The following is a 21,200-nucleotide window of genomic DNA, read 5'->3' as shown; positions in this document are numbered from 1 at the left end:
GATTGTTTTTATTTTAAATTACTCGTCTCACGTTTTTTCCCCGTGCATCTCTTGTTGAAACAAACTCTTATCCCACTGCCCTAATGAAAAAGGAACACACTGATTATTTGAGAACTATTTTAATGGGACAAACATTGGCCTTTTTCTTACTTATGCAGGGTACAGATACCACAATGCTGCACAAGCTGAATTCCCAGCACAAGCTAAACACCAACTACATCCCGCCGAAGAATAACCATGAAACCCAGTTTGGCATTAACCACTTTGCTGGTGTTGTCTACTATGAAACCAAAGGTATCTGTGACTGTGGGCTGGCTTTAGGGAGCTGCTTGGTTAGGGTGGGGGAGAGAGACAGGGTGGGTTTCCATTGAAGAACCCTCAGCTCTGTAGTTGTCGTTTGTTATGACAAGGGAGCACTGAGAAGGGAGTATCCTGGAAATATTAATGATTTGTGCTGTCATTCCTGCCCGGTTTGTTTCCCTTTAATTCCTTTCTTTGTGTGTGGGTCTGTGTTTAAAATGCCAGGCAAAGACCGATTTCGGCCATCTTCTGGGATTAGAAGAAAAGAACTTTGGCCAGCATTTCCACCCCTTATTGCTGAAAGTTAAGCATCTAAACGCCACAGTGAGAATGATCATTTCTCTTTCCTCCTCTCCGTCCAGGCTTTTTTGCAGGGCGGGGTCTGCAGGTGTCTGTCCAGTGCCTAGCACCAGGGTGACCTGATCCCACTTGTAGGTCCTACTGCAATACAAATAAATAAATAAAAATAAATTGGAGAATAATTAGTGTGGCTACCCCTTACACCAAACCCTCCGGGTACCAGCAGCGTGGTTGGTGTACCGCAACTCAGAGGCAAGCACTGTAAGTGCTTCAGCAGCTAGGGCCATGTAGGACCCTGGTGGGTCCCAGTAACCACTCAGACATGGCTAAGGGAAAGGGCTGGCAGGAAAGGGGAAGGTTGCAGATACCCTAGGTACAGAGGCTAAAACATTAACAGTTCAAGGACAGCACCAGCAGTAAATGTGTGGGTCCCTGGGGCAGTCCACTTGAGGGTCAGGGCTCTGCGGGCCTAGTGCCTTGGATGCCCTCTCCTGTCCAGTCTCTATTCCAGCAAACAGGAGCTCGCAGGTTTCCAGGCCAGGCTCAGTTAGCGTCTCTCACTGGGGGCCCCATTGTGCTGACTCTCTGCCCAGCTGCTGCTGCTTCCCCATAAGTCCCACTCGGACCTGCACCCAGCTCTGATGTCCGGCACTCACAGCCTGTTCCACACACGGCTCTGTGCACAGCTCCTGGGGCTTCTCTCCAGCTCCCTGCTGCCATGCGGCTCCCACTCACAAACAGAGCCCAGCCACCTTCTGGTTCAGCACCTTTCCCCTTACCAGGCATGGGGAAAAGAAAGCGCAGAGGGAAGGGGGCTAATGGGAGTCCAGGAGGCTTCAGTTGCTTTCAGAAAAAACAAAAATTTAAAGTATTTTTTTAAAGAACTAAAATCCATAAAAGTAACCTCTTCCTTCTGACCATAGCTGAGGTCGGGTTTGATGGCCAGGAGTTCCAACATTTTTGCTAAAGCGTTTCAGAGTAGGCCCATTTGTACAGCGGGTGGACGGACTGAGTAGCAGTAGTGTATACGGCTAGAAGTGTGCTTCTTGACTGACCACTTTGGGCTGGCTTTTCAAAATGTCCTGTGTGATGCAGGGCTTTTGTGCTCTGTCGTTTGTTCATACAAATGACACAGTTACATGCCTGAACCCAATTTGCCCATTAATGCCAACGCGAGTGGCTGAGGTGTATGGAAATTGTCGTTTGCACGTGGAGATAAATGCCCTGAGCGTACAAAGGATGTGTTCTTAACCCAGGTTAGCTAACCCCCGTTAACCAACACGGGTTAAAATAGCAGTGAAGACACAGTAACTCTGCTCTGAACTCGGGTTATAGCTGAGCCTGGGGTTGAATTTGAGCTGCTAACCTGAGTGAAATGCCAGGTTGCCATGTCTTTGCTGCTATTTTAACCCCAGTTAAAGGGCTTGAGTGAAGAACACACCTTTTTTTTGCAGTGTAGACATACCCGAAGTTATGCATGCACAAGGAATCTCATAGTCTCTTCAACTCAGCCTCACACCACGTCTGCCCCTCCTCCTTCCTCCTCTCCCTCTTCTTCCCTGATCTGTCCCCCTCACCTCTCTCTCTTCCAATGTCTTTCCATTTAGCTGATCCCTCCCTAACTAAACCCACCCGAAAACCCAGTTATGGCACTAACATAGTTTGCCACCATCACATCTTCACTGTCCACTCCTCTGTGTGTGCCTAGCACAATGGGACCGCATCCTTGGCTGGCCCCTAAGCACCACCATAATCATGATTATAATTAATAATAATAACAAAGGGAAGCTGAGGGTCAAATTTTCATTGGCACTTCATGATCCTTAAGGGCCCCATCCAAAGCTTGTTGAAGTCAAGAGAAAGACTCTCATTGATTCATTGACAGAACAAGGAGCAATGGTCTCAAGTTGCAGTGGGGGAGGTCTAGGTTGAATATTAGGAATCACTCTTTCACTAGGAGGGTGGTGAAGCACTGGAATGGGTTACCTAGGGAGGTGGTGGAATCTCCATCCTTAGAGGTTTTTAAGGCCCGGCTTGACAAAGTCCTGGCTGGGATGATTTAGTTGGGGATTGGTCCTGCTTTGAGCAGGACTAGATGACCTCCTGATGTCTCTTCCAACCCTAATCTTCTATGATTCTATGACTCCAACAGGCTTTGGATCAAGCCGTAAGTGTCTGCAATACGATCAGGCAAAATGACTGAACAGCTGTCAGCAGGACATACTTTAGCTCATGTTTCACACTGCCACCTAACACACATGTTGCTCCTTTGTTCCTGTAGGGTTTTTGGAGAAAAACAGGGACACGCTTCATGGAGACATCATTCAGCTGGTCCATTCCTCGAAAAACAAATTTATCAAGCAAATCTTCCAAGCGGACGTGGCTATGGTAACATGCCTAGGAAGATACTTAATTGTCCAGTCTCATGTGGTGGGGATTCCTGGGTGGAGAGGGAGAATTTGCAAGGAAACCTACAGAGGTGATACTATGTGTGCATACTCCAAACCCTGTTTTTGTAATGGATTAACGCAGTATTAGCATGCGGTCCTAGATACATTCACTCTAGTAGTCCCAGCTCAGCAGAACCGTTCATAAAATATTGTTATCTAGCTCATCACCTAGATAAAGCAACAATTGGCATAATAGGTATTAATTATTTTTATTATTTTATTTTATTCTACAAATATGAAAGATCTATAGATAGCTAATGCTGCATAGCAGACCAGATAGCCAAAACCAAAACCAAATCTCTGCTCTGAACATTAAAGTCTTAGGTCACAGACAGGTCCATAACAGTTACCATCCAGAGCAGCAGTGAAATGACACCATAGCTAGATATTAAGCCAAGGAAGCACTGGGGGAGGGGCTGGCGAGAATTGTGGGTCTCCAAACAATGGAAGCGGAGAGACAAGTCACCGTATCTGCTCTTCTTAAAGGTGAACTATAAAGCTTACATCCCCAGAACATGGCCTACGGAGAGCATATAATGTATTCACTCCATACAAACCACAGTGCTAATGGGTTGGTTGTTAAGGTTGTGAGGGTAGCACTGAAGAGTGGGAACTTCCTCATGTGGAGGTTGAAGACACAACCTTAACTCCTGTTAGTATGCATCGCTACGACACGGGCTTTACTTATGGGATCATAGACTATGTCTCAAACAATACTATGTGAGATACTCAGCTTGCTCAAGAAAAAATGTATCTACAATCCCCAGAGACTTTACTGGGAGCTCAACAACCCTGCGTCCCAAAGTAAAGGAAAAACTGCTTTTTATGATTATTATTGGCTTTTGATATGTAAAATGTACAGCCCTTGTCATCGGACGTCTACACGTGTATTCCTTGTGGTCAAATCCTGGGGACAGCAGAAGATTTAGGGATAACATTTTCAAGAGCAACTAAGGACCAGATTTTTAAAGGACCAAAATTTAGGCGCCAAATGATGCAGATAGGTGCCTATTGGGGATTTTCAACAGCGCCTAGGTGCCTAACTCCCATTGGTTTCAATGGATTTTAGGTGCCTACGCCCTTCTGAAAATCCCACTAGGTGCCTAGCTGCATCTTTAGACACCTAAACAGATTAGATGCCTAACTCCAGTTGATCTCTATGGAAATTAAGTGCTTAAGAAGTTTAGGCACTTTTAAAGATCTCACTGCAAGTGCCTAGGTCACTTTTGAAAATGGAATTGAGGCTCCTAAGTCATCTAGGCAGTTCTGAAGGATTTGCCCTTAGCCCTTACAACTCAGTTCTGTTCCCACTGAAATCAACAGCAAAGCTCCCATAGACTTCAGGGGAGCAGCATCAAGAATATAGGCCCCGATTCAGTTAGGTTCTGAAGTAAATGTCTGACTTTCAGCACACGATTAGCCCGATTGACCTCGATGAGACGACTCGTGTACTTAAAGCAACACACATGCTTAAGTACCTTGTTATGTTTTCCTTTCTTATTTTTGTTCTTTCTTTTTTTTTTTTTTTTATCATCCTCAAAAGCTTGGCAGTTCACCTTGGAGATGATTCTTGTTTGTTGGGGGTGGGGAGGCAGCATGAATTTAAACTTTCATAATCCATAGGATCAATAAAACAGGTCCTTTCGAGCTTGCACGGCTGTCCAGACTTCTCCAGTGACACATTTAGCTGGCTGTCACCCCCTAAATTCCAGCCCGCACTCTTCAGCAAATTCTAAACAAAGTACTGGTGATCCATTTCAGCAGAGTTGAGCTGCGTGCACAAGCTTGGTGTTGTCTCAAATGTAAGAACAGAGAACTTTTAGAGCATCAAATTTTCTTTCTTGAAATAACCCCTTCTTGGGTAGTTTTAGCTTTCTGTGGTGGTGGTAACTCTCCGTGGTATCAGTCTCTGCTCTCTGGTATTTTAATGATCACCGCTTTTGGAGTAAGGGTATGCCTGCACTGCAAATTAAGGTGTAATGGTAGCACAGGTTGGCAGACCTGCACTAGCATTAATATGGCCAGCGGGAGCAAAAATAATGTAGACATGGGGTATGGGCTTCCGTGGAGGCTAGAATAGAAGCCTACCAGATACCCTGGGTACATGCTCAGTGTGCTAGTCTGGGCCAAGGTTCTCTGCTATTGTTACCCATGCTACTGAGATCAGAGCAAGCACAGGTATGCCCAGCTGAGCTACAATTGCACCTTAATTTGTGATGTAGACATACTCTACGAGATTTGAAAACACCTGTCCGATATGGGACTGGAAGAGGAGAAATTGTTGCATTACCGCCAGAGACGACCCCTGCCTGCTGATAGTTGGGGGGCATTGTGAGGGCAGCCGGCCTCAGCAGTGTTACTGAACATACTCGGTCTGTGTGAGCATGCTCAGTACAAGCCAAGCAGCAAATCTGGGGTGTCACATGATCCCACATGCCCCCCCAATTGCAGCCCACCTAAAGTGGCCCTACATAACATCGTTTCGGAAGAAGCCTCCAATACCCAAATCCAGCTTTTTACCTTAAAAATATCATGCAACAAAACTGCAAAGAGATTCATTTTTTTAATGGTTTGAACTGTTTTTGGTGGTTTCTTTCAGTAAACGTAAGTTTTTGCAAGCAGCAGAGTTGTGCACAAACGATTAAGGCATGGCTGATTTGGCCTAGGATTTCCTTCTTGTGTTGCTTGGCCCCCGGTGCTGAGCGTTGGTGAGACTATCTCTGAATGTACCTTCCAGAAGAGACTCATACAGGAGCTGCCATAACAGATCAAGCCACTGGTCAATCAAATCTAGCATCCTGTATCCAGCAGTGACCCATTTTTGATGCTTTAGAGGGAGCTAGATAAATTATGTACCCAGCCAAATGTATCCAACCAATAGTACAAAGCGGCTCACAGATGGAACCCATGACGCTGCCTGGAAGCATGACATTTGATCAGCCTAATCTCAGTGCATAGGGAACTTTTGATGCCGCAAACTGAGTATTGCTATAACACCGTGCAACTTTAGGCCCTAATCCACCAAGTGTTAATGCATGCGAGTAGCTTTATGCCCACGAGTATCCAGTTGCGTAAAGTTATTCACGTGTGTGTTTGCAGAATCGGGGACTTTCTTTGTACAGTGTCTTTCAAACAGCTCAGTCCTGCAAGGCGTTGGGTTCAGTCGGAGTTGGGGATGTGGAGTACCTCCCAGGGTTGCAGTCTGTACACCAAAGCACTTAGACTCATAGGCCTGGTCTACACTACGCAGTTAGGTCGACATAAGGCAGCTTACGTCGACCTAAGTATGTCAGTGTACACGCTACAGCCTTGTCCCGCCGACGTAAGTGCCCTACTACACCAACATCATAACTCCAGCTCAGTGGCCTAGCTAGGACAGGAAAACTGGGTGGGCCCCGGCTTTCAGGTGGGCAGCAATGACAGGGGGGCCACCTCCCCCCGCAGAGGGGGATTACGGTTTTGTGGGACCCTGAGCCAGGACAAGAGAGGATCCCCCCCACACTCCTGCTGGGGAAATGTGGCTGGGGTGCGGGGGCTTGCCTCGTTCCCCCGCCTGGTGCTCCTACCGGGAAGTGGGGTCTGGGAGTGGGGGCTTGCCCCCCTCCGCCCGCCCACCTGGCGCTCCTGCCGGGGAGCGGGGTCCAGGAGTGGGGGCTTGTCCCGCTCAGTGCTCCTGCCAGGGAGCAGGGTCAGGGCGCAATTTGGGTGGGCCTGGATGCTAAGTGGATGCTAACTAAGTGGGGCTTATATCAGTGTAGTTAGGGCAACGCAGAGTCTGTGCAGACACTATGTTACTTACATTGGCTGTTGGCTTTCTTGGTAAGAAAACTGGGCTGCTAGAGCCCGGCTACCCCTGGCTTCTTGCTCAGGGAGCTGAGATGCCCGGGAGGCTGTCCCCCACTCCCAGCAGGGAACGGAGAGGCGAGAGCCTGGGGGGCAGCTGGGCTCCCAGCAGGCAGCTGCACGGAGCTGAGAGCCCTGGCTCTCAGTCCCCCACACTGCCCCTCTTCAGTCGATGGAAGCGCTCCTGGTGAAGGAAGGCATCACCCATGGAAGGAAGGTAGAGTTACCATCAGCTGTAACACAAGCTCTATATTAAACATTCTGGCTGAAGGAGAGCAGATGTGTTTCTTAGCGGGGTTTGAGAAGGGATGGAGAATAAATGATACGGAGAGAGGCAGGAAGGTTGTTCCAGGTGGCAGGAGCTACGGGACGAATGCCCTTTCACCAACAGTAGTGAGAAAGTGGTGAGGAGGCCAGTGCTTAGATAAGTGGAAGGAGAGAGGATAGAAATAGACATGGTCCTGAGAATTATCGCATTATTCTGTGAGGCGTGAGTGGTGCCGAATCACAAGGACTGACAGAAAACTCAGAACTCCCCTCTTAGTTATTCCTTCTTTTCACCTTTTTTCTATTCTCTGTCTCTCTTTTTTGCCTTTGCTTCTTGTAGTTTCTCTGTGGCTATGCATCCAGTACTTTTGGCCAGTCACCAGCACCCACTCCAAAGGTAAAATAAATACATGAGTTCCTCTTTGAATGTTCACTTCTCTTTGATAAATACTATGCTCTTGCTGGTTCACTCCTACCCCTGTGTTGTTTGGGATGGACCTGTTACAGCTGTCCATCTTGTTCACAGAATCTGCTTAGGGTTTGTTCCGTAGATACAGAAATATGAGCCATTGTGTGTATTTGCTAGATTCAACCCAGGAAAGCTGAGGTTCTGCAGAGGACCCAGGGATGATGGAAATCCAGTTTGGATAAAGTCATAACCAGCCCACACTCTTGGTCTTTAAACCAAAACCTTTTTTGAGATTGGAATAATTATGGTTAATTTTAATTGAACTTGGTAGGCTAGATCTTGGTCTGGCCTAAATCAGTGTAGCTTTGTTGACTTCAGTGGAACGACACTGATTTGCGCCAATTGAAGATCTGGGCCAGTTCCATTTTCACACAACTCAGCCCTTCAGAGTTTCATTTGGGAAAAGAGGGGGGCTGTTTGATTGTATTGGCGGCTCAGTTGGAAGTACGGCTATTCTCACAAGCGGGCTTATTCTAAGGGTAGCTCAAACTGACCCCAGAGGATCAGATACTGTAAGTATTAAACTTTTGGGTGCTTATCCAAACTGGAGCTCTAAACCTTTCAGAGATCTTTCCAAACTAACTTTTAGACTTCGCTCTGGTTCTGATAGCTTTCCAATCCTTCCCTGCTTCTTGTCTGGCTATAGTGTAGCATATAGTATAATAGAGAATAACATTTGTGGTGCTAGAATTGTGGTTGTGTCAGCATTTCCACGACAATCCTCTGATATCAGGAGGGTTATATTAGAGATGGGCCTGACTTGCAAAATTCAGATCCAGATGTGGGTCTGAATTTTAACCTCTCCCAGCTCTGCAACATTCCAGGGTGGCTGAATTTGGAATTCCACTGTGGGCACTTATGAACAGAGGCCCTGATTTAAAAAAAGAAAAAATTCACAGCCAGATTTTGAAACCAAATCTTCTTCCTTTCCGCTCTCTAACTTCCAGGGCATGTGGGTTGTAGTGTCATTTGGGCCCATCTCTAGTTTTAGAACGTCGCTACACACCAAACAATCCCTTCTAGGCTGAAATGTGATGGGTTCTAAACACAGGAGAGAATTAATGTGGAAAATGTTTTAGAAATGCAGCTGCCCAGTTTGAGTTTGAGGAAAACAACGGGACAAACAGGTTTTACCCACTTCCTCCGTGTTTCTACTCTCTTCTGGCTCAGAAGAGCTTGATCTTTTAAAAATAATGAATTAAAATAGTAATTGTTAAGCACTGAGTCAAACGGTGGAATGGTCATGTGGGAGCATATTTTCAATCTGTGCTGATATTGATGATCTGTGTAACAGAGATCCCAGGGTGACAATAATACTTAGCTCTATTAAGTAGCGTTCTGCATCCTTCAATCTCAACGCTTTTTCAAAGATTGTAAGCTGTTTGGGGCAGTGACCATCTCTTCATTTGATGTCTGTACAGTACCTAGCATAATGGGCCCCGATCCTTGATTGGAACCCCGAAGGACGTATCACAATAATTTTTTTAATAATAAAGGGTAAGTATCACTGACCCCAAATTTCAAATGGGGAAACTAAGGTACCAAGAAGCAATATGGTCTAGTGAATACAGCACTCGACACTGACTTGGGTGACCTGAGTTCTGTTCTGGACTCTGGTGCTGACCCGTGTGTACCCTTGAACAAATCACTTTGCCTCGCCGTGACTCAGTTTCCCCTTCCACCCTTTCTCAGTTTGGTCATTTGGATTGTAAGCGCTTCATGGCAGGGTCTGTCTCTTACCTCACCTAGCACGATGTGCTGTGTTAGGACTAATAATAGCGAGCAGTGAAATGACTTGCCCAACACACGAGCTCAGTGGCTGAGCTGGGAACAGAACCCAGCTCTCGGCACTCTGTCCTGTGGGCCTCATTGGTTCCCTCTCTCACTACTTACAGAGATGTAGGTATGTATGTAGCAAAATATATGGGGAGACAGTGGTTTTCAACCTGGAGGTCCACAGACTCTGTCTGAGATTTCCAAAGGGGTCTGCACTTCCCTTTGAAATTTTTTAGGGGGTCCTCAAATGAAAAAAGGTTGACAACCCCTGCTGTAAGACAATGGTATAGAATCAATATGATCCCTCAGTGCACATCCTTGTCTCCTGAAAAACTGGATCCTTCACAAGCTTCAGGGAGCAGGCGAAAGATGTTTTTTTTCCCCCCCCCGTCACAAGCTCAACACGCTGCTTAGTTACCCCAGCTGCTCATAGCCATGTAGATGCTTCCCTATTTTCCTTTCATTCCAGGAATAGACAAATCCTTTCTTAAGGGGAAGATTCCCCAGTCTGGAACCTCAACCTGCCACGTGTCTTGTGTTGCTGATGGCGTGTGTATCTCGGTCTTCTCTGCCTTCGCTTTCATTAACTCCGGTGTTCTGCGAGTGCAGATCCTCTTCCTCTTTGAAGAATTTCACTGTTGCCACGAGGCATTCAGTGCCTGCCACTGCGCTCCTTGCACACCCAGAACTCCAAGGGAAGTCAGTGAGAGTTAAGGTTTCTGAAGGACTGTCAGGTTGCACCCACACCCTATGGCTTGGCATTCATTCCCAATGTGTCTCCCTTCACTTGAAGCTTTGGTGACACGGGCCTGGTGTCAACTTGAACGCTGCATGTCTTGAACGCTGTAAAGGCAAAAAGCACTGTGTCTGCCAGAGCAATGGGCTAGTAACAGTCCTCGCTGGTGCTAAGGAATGATGCCCAGGTGCTCCAGCGAGGGCCGTCCCTACCCATACTCAAAGTATGCAGCTGCATAAAGCACTGGGAAATTTGGGGCATCAAATTTCCTGGTGCCCTACGCAGCTGCATGCTGCTCCAGCCCCTGCTCCGCCTCTTCCCCATGGCCCCCGCCCCTGCTCCGCCCCAGCCCCGCCTCTTCCTGCCCCTGATCTGTCCCAGTCCCGCCACCACTCCCCTAGTCCCCGGAGGACTGCAGCCAGGCCCAACCCCGCACTCACCGGCGGCGGTAAGTGCAGCGACCCGGCCCCAGCCCGCTCTGCTCCCCTGGCTCCCAGCCGCGCTGCTGGCAAGTGCTGGGGGGTGGTTCCTCCCTGCCCCCCAAGACTGGGAGCCAGAGCGGAGTGGGCTGGGGCCGGGTCACTCCACTTTCCGCCACCCCGTGAGTGTGGGGTCGGGCCTGGCTGCCCTGCACTCACCAGGCGGCAGGAAGTGGAGCGACCTGGCCCCAGCCCACTCCTCTCCACCGGCTCGTACTGGGGGACAGTTTTCCCCCTGATCCCCCCCCCTGCAGAGGCCTGGGGCCAGCCCCCTGCAGAGGCCTGGGGCCCAAAACAGCCCCATTGGGGGGCTGCGTAGGGCACCAAAATGGCTAGTGTCGGCCCTAGCTCCAGTCTTGACCATTGTTGCGTGTAGAGGAGCGGACTCACCCCTGCGGCGCCTCCTGCTGGTTACTTCCGGGAATTAGCTCATTCCTGCTCCGGAGCGCCCTCTGTAGGCTGGTGATCCATCTGTCCTCTGGCCCCGTGTCCCTCCCAGGACCCCAGTGCCCTTTTACCTGGGGTGCTGCCCCCTGGCAGTACCCCCACAGTTCTGGGTCTCCCCCTCCCAGGGGAACCTCCACCCACTATCCCCACTTTGCCTCAGTCTTGGCTACTGCCCAGTCTCCATCTAGCCCCCGTTCACTGGGGCAGACTGCAGTATCAGCCACTCATCACAGGCAAGGTTGGGTTTGGACTGGCTGCCTTTACCCAACCTCAGGCTGCCCCTCTGCAAGCCCAATACCTAGGTGGGCCTAGAACTAGGCCCTGCAGCCTGGGGAGTTGGTGGCCTAGGGCTTCCCAGCTCCTAAGGCCTTTCCCCAGCCCTGCCTCACTCTAGGTCCCCAGGTGAGTTCCCGTTCCCCTGCCTGCCTGCCTGCCTGCCTGCCTGCCTGCCTGCCTGCCTGCCTGCCTGCCTGCCTGCCTGCCTGCCTGCCTGCCTGCCTGCCTGCCTGCCTGCCTGCCTGCCTGCCTGCCTGCCTGCCTGCCTGCCTGCCTGCCTGCCTGCCTCCAGTCAGAGGGGGACTCCTCAGCTTCTGCCTGCCCTGGCCTTCTTATAAGGCTGAGTTGCTCAGTTTGGGGCGTGGCCCCAGCTGCAGCCATTTCCCCTATCAGCCGGGGTTTTGCTCCTTTACACAGCCCCAGCCCTCTGCAGGGCTGGCTTTAACCCGTCCCAGGCAGGAGTGGGTGACCACCCTGCACCACTGCGGGACACAGGCAGCCAGCACTGGGCAGAAGCCTGTGTTGTGTCCCGCCAGCGGAGTCCGTGCTGATTTGTATCCCGCGCTGGGTTACTGCGTACGGCAGCATGCAGTTTTCTGGCTGTAGAACCCAGGCTGATCTGAGGTGGTGGAAGGAAGTGCATCTGAAGCGTGTATGAGTGCTGTGCGGAACGCATGCCTTCCCGTGTCTCCCTTCCCTTCTGTATCCATATCTCCCACATAAGTCATCTGAGTCTCCTTGTTTTTTTTCAAAGTGGAGAAATTATTCACTTTAGGCCAGCCTAGTTTGAGAGCCAAATCAAACTTCTGTCCTGGCTGGCCATTAGGGAGGCCTGCTAGCCTTCTGCTGAGGTACAATATTTATGGCATTGTCCAGAAGCCCCAGTTCCAATTGGGGCACATATAGTGCTGGGTGCTGTACAAACACAAGTAAAAAGATAGTCCCTGCTCCAGAGACTTTTACAGGCTAAAACTGCGAAAGCTAGGAAGTACCTATGTGAATGCTGGTCTTTCCCCAAGGGATACCTTCTGACCCATGGAAGTTTGCTGCTTTTGGAGCAAAGGAATTTCTTTCTCTCAAGGTGAAACTGACACCGTCACTGCCTTAACCAGTCTTCCTGGAAGGCTTGTCTACTCCTCTTTTTGACCCCTTAGTTGGAATAAAAGAAAAGGGCTTGATTCTCCGCTCACTGACACTGGTGTACAAAGGAATAACACCACTGAATTGAGTGGAATTACACCAGCATGAGAGGGAAGTCTGGTCCAAAGCCTTGCTTGAGGTTTTTGTGTATAATTTAATTTCTCGTGCGGATCCCGGGCCCTGGATCTCACACTGCATTTTTCAGAGTGGCCTGTGTACAGAGGTGAGACGCAAAGTGTTGTGTACTAATGGGGACCCTGCAGCCGCTGAGCGCTCTACTCTGATTGGGCAAGTCGTGGGCTACATAAGCCCTGCCTGTATATAGAGCAGTGGTTCTCAACCTATTTACCATTGTAAATAGGCCACATCCAATACTACCTGTATGGCCCTGAGGATGTCACATGGGCCGCAGCTCTGTGCTGATTGGGCTGCAAGCGGCCTGCGGGCTGCAGGTTGAGAATCACTGATCTAGAGGCTGGAGCGTTTGGAACCTAAGTTGCTTTCTGGCAGCTTGTGTTAGAACCGTCTCCCCAGTCATGCCACTGGAAGAGGCACTGAGGCCTGGAGGTGAAACCTGCACCGTGCCCCTCTGCTGGCGGCAGGATGCGTGGGAAGAGGCGGATGCTGAGGAGAAGCTGGGAAGCAATCTAGAGAGGCAGGATGGCCCCCTCCCCAGCAGCAAACAGTCCCCTTGTTCCCTGTTTTAGGAGGCCTTGGAAGGCTTCTGATGACCCCTCCGCCCTAGCAGGGCCGAACAAGGGCCTCCCGGTCAGGCCCAGATCGTTGTGCTGGGAAAGGACACCTACATTCACTTCCAAAATGGGAATTTGCTAAGCCTGGTTTCTGCCTCTCTATCTGCTTCTAACCCCTCCAGCAGCCAGCCCGCCGCTGCACTGGAGGTGGCCACTTACACTGAATTAGCAAAGCTGCGTGGTGCTGTTGATCTAAAGCAGCCCCATCCCACTGCCCTCCTGCTATCCGAGCAGTATTATCGCTGACACAACCTGTCCTCCTCAAACCAGGCTCTGCTAACAGGGTATTTATCACCAACTCCACAGTACTCGCAGGGGTCCGGGTCTGTGTCTGTTGATATAAATTACATATGTTAGCAATGTATCCCTGTGTGAAGGTTTGCTGGGATAGCTAACGGCTGCCGCACTAAACTCTCCTGTTCTGGCGTTGCTGGGTTTTTCTGGTGTGTGCATGAGCTGGATTTGAACTGTTCACTTTCCCTTTTGGAATTCCATGATGACTTTCTGTTTTGTTGATTGGGCTTCATTGTACAATTGCCTATGGCCAGAGCTGTTCAAAATTCCTGAGAGTTTTCCGGCGGGGTTAAAGTCTTCGATGTTGATGTCCTCCAGCAAGGTGCTGCTTGTATGTTTAGCACAGTGCCCAGAGACTTTGGTGATGGGCACTTTTAGCAACTGAGAAAAATACATAACATTTGGCAAATATGATCGTGGGGCCACTTTTTGTCTGCAGCCCCTGCTCATCAGCCAGTAAAGAACGCAAGGCCTTTGGAAAAGGCATGGCAAAATCCTTTCTTTGTGGGACCTCCCACCTAATCCTCTGGAATCCTCCCAGGACTGATTATCTAGTGGGATGTCCATGTCCCATGGAGTTACAGTCTGATGCCCAACTCAACCGAGTCCTCTGGTGTTACCTACATCCTCCATAAGCATTCTTTAAACATCTAGATAGCTTTTGATGTATAGTTGAACCCCATAGAACTGAATAGGACAAGGGACACACGATTTATTGCTATGATTTATCAGTGTAATTGATGCATATTGTAGGAAGTAACCCAAGCATGGATAATTTGATAAAAAGGACCCAGATAAACTAAATTCTGCTGCACTTTCCTGGGGCTTAATCTGACAAGGCTTTCAAGACCTACACTGTTCATAGTTTTCACCAGCTAGGGAGAAGTGGCTAGCGGATAGAAATGTAATGTACACTTAGCCAGAGCTCTAAGCCTTGAACGGATTTTTTAAAACCTACCCAGAAAATAGCAATTGAATGGACATCCACAAAATCACCCTAACTCACCCCAGATTAAGTTGTCCCCCCATCAGTCCAGTTAATATCCTCTTCTAAACACAGAGAAGATGCTCCCAACATGAATCCACTTAATGGAAGCTGGGGAAAATAGACAGCCCTTGCCAGCATCCCCTGAAAGTCAACAAATCCAAGTTCAAAAATCTTCCGTGAAAATGCCCTGGTGCCATTTAAGGGCTTGATTGTGTCCCTATGGGCCTGAAGATCCAACACTCAGTAAAGATCATTGGAGTCTTGCATGACACTATCGGCAAATTACAATACCCCTGGCATTGGGTCAGCTGTGCTGCCCGGTGCATCTGATAGGGCAAGAGCCACTTCCCATCTGTGTGCCTAGACCCAAGGTCCACATAGCCCACCCAGAGTGTAGGGCTGAGACACCTCACTCCCCCTTGTGGTCCAAGTCTCTATTCACAGACTTTATAGACCAGTGGTTCCCAAACTTGGTTCGCGGCTTGTTCAGGGTAAGCTTCCCGCAGCTCCCATTGGCCGGGAACAACGAACCGTAGCCACGGGGAGCTGTGAGCGGCCGTACCTGCGGATGCTCAGGTAAACAAAGCATCTCGTGGCCCTCCAGGTGCTTACCCTGAACAAGCCACGAACCAAGTTTGGGAACCCCTGTTATAGACTGATCGGTTTTAAGGCCAGGAGGGATCGTTAGATCTAGTCTGACTTCCTGTATAACATCTCAATGATGCAACAAGCCAGTGCAGATCCTTGTTTGGAGCATCAAGCAGGTCCACGAGAAATAAAAATTATGGCCTTTACTTTACTATGAAGCTCTTTTGTTCCTCTGCCCGGAGGTAATTCCTGAACACTCAGGGATTTCCTCTAGTCCTTGCTAGGCATGCATTATATAAGGCACCTTTGGCTGACTGCATGGTCTCATGCCACATGTACTGTCTGGAGCAGGGAGATGGAAATGCACACAATTGGGCCAGATACTCCACTGGTGTAAATAGAGCTGTGCTGACTTTCACCAGCTAAGGAACTGGCCCAACTCATAGCAAACTATGAATCCGAAAGCCTCATGGGGAAAAACTTCCATGTAGTTTCCAGAAACAGATGATATTTCAGTTCTCCCCTTTGCTTCCTCAGCCAGTAAGTCTGAACGCCATCCCTGCACCACGTTTGACACACACACACCCCCGCCCCCGCTCCAGCTAGGGAGGAGGTTCCCGGTGACTTGGCTAGAGGGGAAAAGCTCTGTTATCCTTTCATTTCCTGAGACAGATATGTTGTGGTTCCACTCTCTTCCAGGGAGCAGAGACAAGGAAGCGCTCACCGACACTCAGCAGCCAGTTCAAGCGATCTCTTGAGCTGTTGATGAGAACCCTCAGCGGGTGCCAGCCCTTCTTCGTCCGCTGCATCAAACCTAATGAATATAAGAAGCCCATGGTAAGTGCTGGTTCGCCCTCTTTGTGGTGTGTTTTGAGTGTCCTTATAGAGGCAGCGTTTACATCTGGACGCAATACAGGTAAAGCCCTGGACCCATTGATGTTGATGGCGAAACTTCCATCGAGGTCCATCTGTCTGTCTAGAAACCTAACCTGCGCTCCTGACTCATGCCTGCAGCCCCATTGATGTCAATGGGAACTAGTCCCATTGAAGAAGGGTTTGCAGGATTGGGTCCTTTCTTTGTAAAGCATTTTCTACAAACTGTCCCCCAAAATGTTTTACAAAGTGAGTGCCTCGTCCCGGCACCCCCTTCCTCAGCTGTGTAATCCTTAGAGACCCATGCTGGAGCCTCTCCCCTTTAGGAAAAACCCTATAGATTTCCATAGAGAATGGTGGCCTTCTTATAGAATGTTTGAATGAAGCTATAGAATTCGGGAGCAGGGTTACAATTCTCTGTTCAGTTCTATGGTCGGGTTTAAGAATCCTGCAGAAATCATCTCCTTCTGTAGGTTTGTAGGTTGATTGCTTTGGAATCCTATTTGATTTCAATAGAACCTTTGTAGTTTCACCCCTTGTTAGAGCAACATCTGAGAAGGTTCTACAGAAATTAAATAGGATTCTAAAGCAATCAACCTAATAACCTACAGAAGGAGATCATTTCTATAGACATTTTTCATGTGAGTCAGGCTTGCTGGATTGTGTCCATAAATACAGTTAAAAGAACAGATGTTAGAGATACTGTGAGGCACAGGTGAGAGGTTAGCCATGTTTTCAGCTGCGATTTCCCAGGAGATGCAGGGATGAGATGAAAAGGCCTGCTCCAGCTTTAATGTTTTCAGTCTAATGAACATATAACAGCCCATTAATCCATCTCCTTTGGCAGGCAGTTAGAATGTGCATTTTCACCAAGCCGATTGCCCTAGCAGCTGAAAGTCAAAGGAAAGAAGTACTCAGCCATTTAAAATTACTAATACGTAGTAAAACAATGATCTGTTTATTTGGGTTTGTTATGACTATTTAAAATTCATTAGTACTTTGGGGACAAATTGCAGTTACCAGATGAAAGGGAAGAGAACACGTATACATATCCCCCAATAAAGTAAACTCTTTAGGGTCTGATCCTGCATTCTTTGCACACTCATAGTTCCCACTGAAGTCCCTAGGAGTTTTGGGTGTGCAAGGACTGTGAAGCATTGAGCTCCTCAGGCTGTGGGCTGAGCATCCCCAATTCCACACTTTGCAGGGTTGGACCCTAACCTTACTAAAAATCTCTATTGGTCACTAATCATTACTTATAATACTTGAAAAGAGGTTCTCTTATTTATTTCTAATTTCAATTGCTGTGTGTTATGGTTTGTCTGTGACTGGTGTCTTTGTAAGTTATGTATACACTGGGCAAAATTATGCTGTCTGTTACATCTCTGTCCAGATTTAGTAGCTATGGGTAGAATTTAACTCTGATTGTTACCAGGGCAAAATGGCACAGAGATTCTAAAATTATAAACTTCAGTTTGGTAATTTTATCTATATATTTGCAGTGAACATATATGTGTGAATCTGTTGTTTGGCAAAACAAATACGATCAGACAAATATTTTGATGTCTCTCTATGAGCAGTTCGTTCTGTCCCGGGTGTTTGTTTAGTGTGGGAGTGGGAGAGACCGAAATTAAAAAATATATATAAGTGCACTTAATTGCATATTAACCTCAAAACATAATACTAGTGTTCGTTTATCAGCAGAGAGGAGCCCAAATCAAAACCATGTCACCCCAGAACTTGGAGTGTGTTGAAACTCAGAACCTGGATCCAGATGCAAGTTTAGCAAATTGTTCCAAAACCCCAGATTTGAACTCCCCTGAGTTTTAGAATGATCTGGGTTTGGAATTCTGCATCTATTTAACTGCTCTGTAAGGACCAGATCTTGCAGCCCACAAAGCAGTTGTCCCCTACTCACACCAGTAGCCACAGGGGTGTCAGTGAAACTGTTCATGAACGTGCGGATTGCAAGATTAATCCAAAAGAGAAACACAAATTGGACAGTTAATGCTAAGCTCTGTGCTGCAGCTTTGTAAGATGTATAATGTGGTTTCATACTAAAATGGGAACATTTATTTTTGGAATGAGTTTAAAAATACAGAACCAAAAAACAGATCATGGAACCTAGGGCTGTGCCGGAAGGTTGTGAAAGAAAAACATTTTCTGCGAGTTAATTTTCTGTCCCAGGATATAAAGGAAAGTGTGCGGATAATGATAGGAAATGGGATAGCAGGAAGTGAAAGGCCAGTGGAAAGTCCTGGTCATTTGTTATTTTACATGATTTTCAAACTTTTGTCCGTAACCTTGTGGAATGTTTTGCTTCCCCGTGAAACTTACCTTGGAAAATGACTTTGTTTTCACCCAGGTGTGTCTTTCCCTTGCTCCCGCACTGTTGTTTCTGAATAGTTGTGTGTTGTTGTAAGTAGTGTGGAAGAAACAAATGTGATTAATGAACAGATTGTGGGAGGGAAAAAAAGAATATCCATAAATTGGCAGCAGTCTGTGTAATGTAGGAGCCCACTTAATGCCCAATTCAGGAAGGTATGTAAGCACATGCATAACTTTCAGCATGTGAGTAGCCCCATCAACATCAAGAGGACTGTTTGTGAGCTCAGTTACACACACACACACACACACACACACAGACATAAGTACCTTCCTGAATCAGGGTGTAACAGGGTGGTTTGCTCCTTTAAGCGCCTGGGGCCAGCCAGCCTTGTTCAGTTAGCAGACCCAGCTAGGCAGGGGTCCGGTGATGCCTGTAAAGTTCTGAGAGAGCTCAGTTCGGGGGAGTTGCAGGAGGGGGAGGTTTGCTCCTGGGTCTGGAGCAGAGAAAGGGGTACAGAGTGAGAGGCCTCTGGGCCCCTGCAGCTTGTATTGGTCAGGGGAATGGCCTTGTTTTTCGTTACTTTGTGTGTTTATTTGAATTAATAAACCATGCCCTGGGGGAAGGGCCCGAAAGCATCTCTGGAGTAGTGTTAGTCCTGCCTGGACTGGGGAGAGAGGCCAGCAGCCCTGCCCCGGGCTTGATCCTAAGACTGTTGGAGTCAGTGGGAATCTTTCTATTGGCTCCACTGGGCTCTGAGTCAGGTGTAAGGGCCAGATTCTGCCACCCTTTGTTCACAGTGAGTTGCCCCTGAATCTGCAAGCAGCTGATGGTTACTACTCAGTATTAGCAAGGGTGGCAGAATCTGGCCCTTTATGAAGAGGAATTATTATTAAGGGCACTCCCCGCAGGCTCTCCAACAGCGGAAGGTTTGAGACACGGGCCGCTCTGTAATCTAAAACTCCTGCTTTGTTAACTAGGGAAGGATTTTCTTCCCTTTTGGCTTCCCAAATGACAGGGCCAAATTGCCATAAGAGAATGGCATCAAGGCTGCTACTGTGGCCTCAGGGCTCCGACCCATCCGCTCCTTGAGGAGAAATGACCAGATAGTCCCCCAAGCTCCCTTTGCATCTCTCCTGTCTCCAATCCATGATGCCCACTTTGAGCAGTGCTAGCACATAGTGGCGAGGTGGGGGGGTGGGCTGAGACCAAGCCTGCTTGTATTATTGTCATTTCATCATTACTTCTAGCCCCAACTTGGCTTTCACCTGCCTGTTACACCTTATACTAAGACTGTAAGTTATTTGGGGCCAGGATATTTGTACAGCACCTAGCACAATGGGGCCCTGATCTGCCTGGGGCCTCTGAGCACTACAGGAATACTTAGTCAATAATAATGACTAACCCCCACATGATCCCTCACAGAGCGCAGCTCTGAGATGCGCAGGGTGTAGAGACCTGTGCAGGGACCCAGCAGCATCCTGCCCCCCTCCTCTCCAGCAGGCCTGAACTGGTCCCAGTAAGTCAGACCCCCCAACACACATGGAACAGGGGGCAGGATTTGCCCCTCCAAGTCTGAGGTGTGTGTCTGTGATGTCCTGAGAGAGCTGACTGGGAAGGCCGTTGTAGTGGGTTTCCCTTTCTCAGCTCATTATTAAGGGTTGTTGTGCTTCCTTTATTTTACATTGGAAGCTGAACACTTGTGTAGGGCTCGTAACACCAAGCTGGGACAGCGTGCTTGTGGGGATTGGGCCGGGGAACCAGGATTCCTGGGTCCTGTTCTCATCTTTTGTGCTGATTCACTGAGCCAACAGCGGACAGGTCGTTAACATCTCTATACTTTGGTTTATCTGCCTGTACCTTGCCTGATGGGGTTGTCTCAGGGCTCGTTGGTGTGTAGAGAGGTTTAACAGCTGCCCTTTGGGAGGGCTGCATTACACAGGTCGGCCAGGCCATTTTGAAACTATCAACCACATTAAATCAGAACTGTGCGGTCGCTGAGCCAGGCCAGGCACAGCCACATGGCAGAAGCACTTTTGAGTTAGCTCCTTCTCCGGATCTCACAGTTTGTTTTTGCCCTGGCCCATGTCTGTCTGTCAGAGTTTAAGCTCTTCAGGGCAAGTACTTTCTTCTACTCCCTGAGTGGAAGGATGGCTCAGTGGTTTGGGTAGAGGCGCAATGAAACGGGAAGAGCAGGGGGCCTAGGCTCCCCTCTTGGCTGTAGACATGACTACGAATTCACGGTCCTGGTCTCTCCAGTGGGAAGGAGGAAGAGGTCCCGGCTGGTCTCTCTCGCCCAGGGCTGGGCCTTGGAGATGGGGAAGAAGCAGCGACTGAAGCTGCCAGCAACCAGCACGACTTGGAGCAGGGTTCACATCTCCTCTTGAGGCTCCTCCAGACCCAGCTCCCCTGCTTCCCAGAACCTCTGGCCACCATCTCCTCATGCTGCCTCCTCCGCCTCTTGCACACCCACTCTGGAAGGAGAGCTGGAGGCTTGGCAAGGACATAGAATCTTGGAACCCTAGGGTGAGAAGGGACCACCAAGGTCATCTAGTCTAGCCCCCTGCCAAGATGCAGGATTTGTTGTGGCTAAACCATCCAAGACGGCTGGCTTTCCAGCCTCCTTTTGAAAACCTCCAGTGAAGGAGCTTCCATGACCTCCCACAACAACGGACCCAGAACATATGTTTGCCGCACAGGAACGGGAAAGGGGGGAACCCCATACACACACATGCACCTCTTGGATCTCAGTGGCAGGATCCCACCGACAAAGAAACTGGGAATGTAGTGTATGTGCAGCTCACACCCCAGTGCCTTCGTTTAGTACTTGAATAATCTGTGTAACGCATGTACCAATACAGACTTAGCCCCATACACCTTTTATAGTGACTGGGGT

The 21,200-nt window shown here is 48.6% G+C and overlaps 1 protein-coding gene across 1 annotated transcript in view; it reads left to right on the top strand.

Moving 5' to 3' along the window:
• Nucleotides 1-21,200, top strand: part of MYO7A (myosin VIIA) — a 107,707-nt gene that overhangs the window by 30,624 nt on the left and 55,883 nt on the right. Inside the window, exons 12-14 of the mRNA XM_065407167.1 lie at nucleotides 159-294; nucleotides 2,882-2,988; nucleotides 15,805-15,942. Coding sequence (XP_065263239.1) covers nucleotides 159-294; nucleotides 2,882-2,988; nucleotides 15,805-15,942 — 381 coding nt within the window. The remainder of the gene's footprint in view (nucleotides 1-158; nucleotides 295-2,881; nucleotides 2,989-15,804; nucleotides 15,943-21,200) is intronic.

Source organism: Emys orbicularis, chromosome 1 (genome assembly GCF_028017835.1).
Source record: "Emys orbicularis isolate rEmyOrb1 chromosome 1, rEmyOrb1.hap1, whole genome shotgun sequence".
In the NCBI taxonomy this organism is placed as follows: Eukaryota; Metazoa; Chordata; order Testudines; family Emydidae; genus Emys; species Emys orbicularis.
This window is presented reverse-complemented; position numbering and strand designations above follow the sequence as displayed.